At 40.9% G+C, this 8243-nt stretch overlaps 1 protein-coding gene across 1 annotated transcript; it reads left to right on the plus strand.

The window, feature by feature from the left end:
- The first annotated feature begins 3762 nt into the window (after positions 1-3762).
- Positions 3763-7754, plus strand: rpl7l1 (ribosomal protein L7-like 1). Its single transcript, XM_023414878.2, has 6 exons — positions 3763-3847; positions 4403-4511; positions 4949-5112; positions 5599-5736; positions 5831-5940; positions 6980-7754. The coding sequence occupies exons 1-6, from the start codon at positions 3834-3836 to the stop codon at positions 7186-7188; spliced, it is 744 nt and encodes a 247-aa protein (XP_023270646.1). The 5' UTR covers positions 3763-3833; the 3' UTR covers positions 7189-7754.
- The last annotated feature ends 489 nt before the right edge of the window (positions 7755-8243 follow it).

The following is an 8243-nucleotide window of genomic DNA, read 5'->3' on the forward strand; positions in this document are numbered from 1 at the left end:
GCTTTCTAATTTCTTCACAGGCCCTTGATTATTTTTTCATTTTAAAAGTAAGCATGTTGCATTACATTGTTACATTATATATTTTTTATATAATTATAATAATACATTACCATGGTAGTGATATGAATTATTGAACATACACAAGGGAATCTTGTGACTGAATTTATTGATCTTAAACTTCAAGAAAGAGAAAAGTTAGAGCAACGCTGAAGGAGCCATTGTAGTTACACGTGTGTGTTGTTGCAGCCAAAGACATGAAAGGATATGAGAGTCTCAACATGGTCACACATTGTACAGTACAGCTCACCATCACAACGACAAAGCCAAGACAGTTTGTCAGACTGTCTTGGCTTCTTTAGGTCCTGAGTCTACAACATCTGCTGTCGCTCAAATCCTTGACACAAAATCAGCAGCTGTGACTGAATCCCATTTAAAACATCTCATCTGATGCGAGCGAAGTGAAACAAGAGCCGGATCCATCCCCATCGTTTAGACACGAGGTCCTGCAGCCAGAAGATGGAGCTGTTTTCTGATAAATAACTCAGACCCCTTCTGCCAGGTGAGAGAACTCTACCACCTCCGGTCACCATCACATATACTGTGAGAGCTGCTACATCCTGATTTACCCTGTTTGATTCAGTATGCAATGGTGTTTTCTTATAACATCTGTGGATGAGAATGTCAGAGTGAAGCAGCTTCACTTTAAAGTGATGAACATTAGCCTGTCTGCTCTCGGCGCTCTACAGGCAGCTCCTTCCACCTCATTGGCTTGGTTTTTGCTCTGATGTGCGTTTTCAGCTGTGAGATCTTACAGTCTATAGACGAGGGTGTGTCTTTCCAAATCACGTCCAGTCATGTTGAATTCACCACAGGAGTAGAAACATCTCAAAGACGATCAAGAGAATTAGGAGGAAATTTCAAGTAAGTGAGATTAAGAGTTTTTCCTTTTCAAATGAATTTGCTAAAACTTCTAAGATTCTGTTTTTGTTTTTGTGTCTTTTCTCTGTCATTATGGGATACTGAGTGTGAATTGATGTTGGAAAAAATCTGTGCAAAAGGTTGAAGCATGCATGGTGGATCAGTGGTGAGCATTGTCGCCTCACAGCAAGAAGCTTCTGGGTTTGAACCTGCCGGCCCATATGGAGTTTGCATGTTCCTCTCCGTCCTCCGTCGTCCAAAGACTGTTGTTCGTCTCTATATGTCAGCCCTGTGATAGACTGGCGAGCTGTCCGGAGTGTAGCCCGCCCTCGCCCAACGTGAGCTGGGATTGTATGTGTTGTAGCAGGTTTGTTTTTATGATGACCTAACTCTCCAGTGACATGTGAGAGCGAACAGGTGGATTTCTCTCTGCTGCTCAGAGGGTCTGAGTTATTTGGTGGAGAACGGCTCCACCTTCTGGCAGCAGCAGGACCTCGTGTCTAAGTGATGAGATGTACTCGGCACATGTGGATTCAGTCACAGCTGCTGTGTCATTGATTTGAATTGACATTTGATTCAGCACCTGTATTAAAATAACACCAGTTAAAACTAAGACGAAGGATGCAGAGGGATGAACAGACTCTGATCTCTGATGATGGCGCCGTGCCTCTCAGTGACTTTCTGGACTCTATATATTGTTTCCTGCTTTATTTTGAAACCATTTTTCTCAGGTGTCTGCTGTAATTATCATTACACAACATCATCATATCTGATCTGTTCCTGTAGAACAAACTCTGTGACACTCTGACACTTGATAACTAATCCTGTATCTATATTCAGGAAGACAAACACAGGCAGATGTAACGAACTCACACAGGACTGTATTAACATCTTTACAAGAAGTAGTAATTGCACAAGGAGAGTGGGGGTGGGGAGGGGAGGGGTAGGGATGTTCTTTCTCTTTCTTCCTCTCCTCCTCCACCTTCTCATCGTCTTTGTTCTTGTTCTTTTCTTGTTTTCTCCTCCCTTTTCTTCTGAGCCAGTGTCTCCTCCAGCTCCGCCTCCTCCACTCTCCTGCTCCAGTCCTCCTCTCTCTGAACCAGCTCCTGCAGGTTCACCTCCAGTGCTCCACACCTGGCCTCTCTGCTCTCCAGCTCAGCCTCTTTCTGAGCGAGCGGGGCCAGGATGTCAATGTGGGCTTCGGTGCATTCCTTTGTCCTTCAGAGACTTGTTCTCCTCCTTGAGAGACTTGATCTGGTTGATCGCAGAGAGCAGGGCGTCTCTGAGGCCCTGTACCACTGCATGGTGCTGCTCAAACTGCTGTGGCTCGAAGGACTGAGACATACAAACATACTAACACTGTCTAACACAATCTGTACAATTATTGAAACAGTTGAAATCTACTTTAATCTAAGAACAGGACTCCACAGAGAGCAACATGTGACCACAGATAACAACTCAAATTCATACAAATCCTATGAAAACCAAATACCTTTTGACACCACAGTGTAATAGAAGTGTTGGACTTATATTTTCATAAAACCTTATATTATTAGAAAAGCTTCCTCATATTTTGTTTGTAGTTAAGTTTGTTTTACTGGGGATTATTTTGTTGAAAATGTTTGGGTCAAGGTTTTAAATCAGGTCTTTCACAGGAGTGAAACTGAAACTGAGTGAAATGGACTATGGAAGCCTACAGGGGACTATATTCAAATGCTAAATGAAAATGTAATTCCACATTAATATTATCATTTTCCACATGTGTGCATTTTATTCGAGGAAAATTTCAAATGAAAATGCAATAATTCAATGAGGCTCTATGACGGTATTAAAATGAAAATGGAAAAGCTGTTTTGATGTTTAATTTCCACACTCATACCCTGCTGTACAGTGGACAATATTCAAATGTTTCAAATTCAAATTTGAAAATTAAAATGCAATATAAACAACTGAACCTAATTTTCCATGTGTGCTTGGTTAGTTATTTATCTTTTCTCCATCTTTAATCCATTGATTGGAGACACAGGTGTATCTGTCTGTCTAATGTGTTTTGGCATTTAAGAAGAGAAAAAGTTGCACATTTCTGCCCAAGAAACTGACTGTAATCATCAAATCATCATTTCTATTTGTTTTTCCAATCAAAAAATATTCAAAATACTGTACTTCTTAATGTGGTTTACTGGATATGAGAAATTGTTCAAATTGTGATGCATGGGCTGGACAAGAGAGGCACAGTCCTAGATATAAGTGTTTCTCCAGGTGAAAAGAGAAAATCTTACCTGGTGTCTTTGTCGGTTCATCTTAACTCTAAGAAGAGCCTTAACAGTGACAAAGAGCAGTTTGTATTTCACAGCTGAGGTTGAACAATAGACGTTGCTGTAGAGCCGAAGACACGTCGGATACAATTGTTCACGTTATAATGAGGAGACAAAGATATACAGGAGATATGTTAACATATAATAGCAAATGGTTGGGAAATGAAGAGTTTCTGAAAGTACAGGTTCCAGTGACGTTATGATGTCAGAGGTCAACAGTGATGATGTCACAACTGAACGTTCTCATGGTGAATTCTAGATCATCGAAGTTCTAACAAAAGCTCTTACGTGTTAAGAGCTTGATATTGTTTATAGGGGACAATATTATTTTTATACTTTTTTATGAGTTTGTCGTATACTATTATTTCATTTTGCTAACACGTCAATTTGCAATGCTCATCCTTATTTTATTAAGTATATATTTCTTTATATTCCGAATGTGCCGCTGTAATATGATTTCTAGACTTCCGCCTTCGGCTACCGCCACCAGATGGTGCCATTTAGTCGCCCACGTTGAGCGCCGGTGGCAACCTGAAACCGCCCACAACACGAGGACCCGTGACGTCATATCTCAGCGACGACACGTCTTCAGATTGCACCATGGCGGAGGCTGAGTATGTATTTGTTTATAAACCTTTATCTAAGTCCATCCGTGCTTTCTTCACGTACATCTGTATTGTTTCGACTCTGAACAATAAATATAAGTTTAATTTATTCGGTCTCGACCGCTATTGAGATGATTAGAGGTAGAAACATGAGATTGTACAGAGCCTAATTTCACATGGGACAGAGTGTACCTTCACCGACACACCGCTAGCGTGATATTTTGAAAAATATTTGAAACTATTAATGTGGAAATTAAAATGGCAGTCCTGTAGCAGACGGCTTATGTGCTGTATGTTTTTATGTGTTATGATTAAATGACATTTTCACGCAGTACGAACTCAAATCTGTCAGCGTCAAAGTTAGTAAACTGGATAGCTGAAGCTGAATGCAGCTAATTAGTTCTGGACAGAGATGGCAGCTTTCTTTAACGTGTTTCATGGGAGCAAGAAGTCGTAACGCTTATTTTAGGATAGTAAGTTGAACTTGATGAACAGCAGCCACTTGCTGATTATTTCATGTGTTTGTCAAAAGCTGACCGTGTTCTTGTATGCTCGTGTTACCAGGTCAAAAAAGGTGATCAAGTTAGTTCCTGAGTATCTACTGAAGAAGAGGAAAGCTTACCAGGCCATTAAAGCCACACAAGCCAAGCTTGCACTTCTTGAGAAGAGAAAGGTGAGTGACGATGTTTTCCCTTTGGTTTATTAAAAAAAAAAAAAAAGTCAAGTATAGAAGAATGCATTTGGTCTGGATGTAGACTTGATGCCAAACATAGACAATCCAGCATCTTGGTGAGGCGTTTCAAGCAAAGCTACAACCAGAGTTTGATAGTTTTGCACAGCAAGGAGCTTCTGTAATGGTTCAACCACTCACATGTGAAAATCTAGTGTTGTAGAGCATTTTGTAGCTGCCACATCTGTTGTGTGTGTCAATACTAATGTTATTATAGTAATATGCAGGTAAATGTATGAGGGGAAGTGATCCATTTTCATTTCAGACAAAAATAAAAGAATTGCTAAATCACGCATATCCTCTGAACGGACAAGACTGGACTTGAGTCTACCCATCTGAACAAACTGTGTGTTTATGTTTGTATTTTAATATCATTCCAGGTATCGAAAGGCAAACCATTGAAATTCAAACGTTTGGAAGACTTCTTGAAAGCCAGCCACAAGAAGCATCGTGATGAAACTCGCATCCGCAGAACACAGCACAGGCCGCCTGCCCCTCTGCCTCCTGCTAAGAATAAGCTAGCCTTTGTTGTCCGCATCAGAGAGTGAGTATTTGACACAGGCTTTGAAATAAAAATTCCCCCTCCATATTAATGGTCATGTAAAAAGGTATGCTAGCAATTGCTGGAAGTGGTTGTAAATGATACTTCCATCTGTGCAGAGGAGTTCAGTAACTCTTAAGAACATTAATGGTAAACTTGGTATCTTTTTAGGCAGCGTAGATCATCTACATCTCCCTTTAACTTATCCATAATGTATGTAAAGTCAGTACAGGTGGAATGAGTAAATAGGAAGCAACCTTTGGGCGACACCTTGCTGTTTTTTTGTATGTATGTGCTTAAGGAAACTTGCGCATAGCTTCTTTATTTCAAACTGAATGAAGAAGAACCATCTTTCTGCTTCACGGTCTAAAACTTGTCAGGGTCCAATTCATAAGTCTGAGATGAAATGTTTTTGCTTTATTACACCAATGACATGCTTAAAAACACACAGTCACAGTTGGATAAACATTGCTTATCCTTTCCTGTAAGGATTAAAGGTGTCAGCCCCAAAGTGATGAAGGTGATCCAGATGTTGAGGCTGAGGAAGATCTTCAGCGGGGCCTTCGTCAAAATCAACAAGACCTCCGTAGCGATGATGAAGGTGGTGGAGCCCTATGTGGCCTGGGGGTGAGTGATACTGACTGTTGTGCTTGAGTAAATCAAACTTTAGATTAAATTTGTGTTGTTGCATATTAAAAAGGTTTTGTAATCTTGCCAACAGGTTTCCCAACTTGAAGTCTGTTCGTGAGCTCATTCTGAAGAGAGGACAGACCAGGATAGGCAGGAGGAGAGTCCCACTCACAGACAACGCCTTCATTGAGCAGCACATGGGTAAGTGTCTACAGCAGTGTGATGGAGCAGCGGCACAATGATAGCAGGGAACACCACCAACGTGTGCATGTAAAATTTCTGCAGTTGGTTAATTGCAGAAAGTTTGAGGAACAGCAAAGGCAGTTGTAGCGTTAAAATGCAAAATTTAACTGCACAACAGCTGCTAGCCAAGACTACAAGGAAAGTAATGCTTGTAAATCATTATCCGTGTTGTATTCACCACTGGTTCTCGAGGCTGATAAGAGCCAATCAGGAAGCAAGCGTGTGTCTACAAGTCTAAAGTGTCTGTTTCTGCCGTCCAGACTACAACACAACCCTGTTTTCAAACTAAAAGGGGCACCATGTGTGTTTTAGAACTAAAATGTATTAGTGTGGATGTAGCCAAAATGTGTGCTCACATAGTTGAAGGTATGGGCGTAAAGGTATAAAATACCACAGCATATTATAATGCCGAGATTGAAAAGTTGGAAACAATGTAATGTAATACTGTTAATCTCTCATTAAAGCACCTAAACAAAGAGAGGATTTCAGGGGAGACCACCAGTAAAATCGGCTTCTGTATCATTTCACTCGCTGTGGTTTCTGTGCCATGGTGGAAAGTAGAAAAGGTTGAACCATCATGAACTCGGCGGCAGCAAAGGGCTCGCAGCAGTCGTTTTTACACTGAAAACAACGGAGGAAGCAGCAGAAAGCTCTCATTGTCTGAAGCATCTTTAGGGCCACTTGGATGCTCCACGCATTACTATTAATGTGGTGGATTTATATAACGCTGAGTAAACTGTGAAACCAGCATGCCAAAGTGATAGTCATTTACTGCGGAAATTGAAGAGACTATAGTATATATATATATATATATATATATATAGTAGTAGTATATTTCCGCCTGTTGTGTTGGCACTTGGACACCTGGACATTTCAGAGTGAGCACATTGAAGGCTCAGTTCAACAGTGTTGGATTTTTTTGTCACACAACGATCCAAAAAATCTTTCCACGCCGCCATCCATCCCATCACTTACCTCCCTCCCTCTTGTTCCTCAGGTAAACACGGCATCATCTGTCTGGAGGACCTGATCCACGAGATCTACTCAGTCGGTAAGGGCTTCAGGGCAACCAACAACTTCCTGCTGCCTTTCAAGCTGTCAGTGGCTCGTCACGCCGCCAGGGATAAAGCTGGGCTCCTGAAGGACCTGGGAAACCCTGGATTTCGTGGTACGGACATTAACACTATCATCAGACAGCTGAACTGAGGAGAAACGCTTGCAAGATGGACACCCAGCGGCATCTTACAGGATGCTGTACTTCCTGAGGAGCAAACGCCACTGACAACAAAATATTTAAAATTTGTTTCATTGGCAGAGAAGCTCGTGGGCTTCACCCTGTACACACATTCTCTGGTTACATTCTCTGGACACTGGGAGATATCAGAAAAGTGGAATCTTTTCTTTAACCATGTTGTTTTTGTTTTGTGCTCATGTTTTATAAAAATATATATATAACGTGGTGCCCCTGACAGTGGACAGATGGAAGCAGCTCTATGGTGAAAATGCTGTATGTTTAATTAGTACATGTAATATTCCTCAGGTTGTCAGAGGAACGGATCAATACTTTCTACATATCCAAGGACAGGAAATTGATTAATTAGGATGAGTTGTCCTACGTGCAGGAGCCACCAGCCCATCTACAGCAAATTCATTTGCTGCAGTCAATAGGTTTCAATGTGAAAAGGGGCAAAAAATCTGTTTAACACTGATTCACTGATTGATTGATTGACTGTTGTACACTTTGTTTTTACAATAAACAATAATATTCAGTACTTTTGCAGTGATACCTACAATATTTGATACACAATGAGAGGAAGACCATTCTCCTTTTTAAAAGTGAGTGAGGATACTTAAAAAATAAAAATGCCATGATGAGTTTTTGTTACTTATTTCATACGAAGTGCAGTGAAAAGTAAAAACCTGAATCAAATCAATATTTGGCGACCAGCCTGTTAAAACAGCACCAAGTGGAGTCTGGCCCATATACTTTCACATTTGGGCAGATTCTGGCTGTTATCCTCCTGTATTGTCTGACAGCCAGAACATTTTCTTTATGTGCAACAGAATTGATCCAGATGTGGAGCTATCATGCTGTATATGGGCCAGATTCGGGCCGCGGAACCAGGTGTCTATTATACAGCAGGAAACAAGAATCGTAGATCTTGTAAATATCTCCCTAAATATGTGCCTCAAACTTTTGCACTGCTCTGCATATTCAGTTGAAGCTGATGGGGTTACATTGATGAGTAGATATTGTGGTA

The sequence above is a fragment of the Seriola lalandi genome, unplaced genomic scaffold (genome assembly GCF_002814215.2).
Source record: "Seriola lalandi dorsalis isolate HSWRI2012SDOR001 ecotype SW California unplaced genomic scaffold, Sedor1 jcf7180002054544, whole genome shotgun sequence".
NCBI lineage: Eukaryota > Metazoa > Chordata > Actinopteri > Carangiformes > Carangidae > Seriola > Seriola lalandi.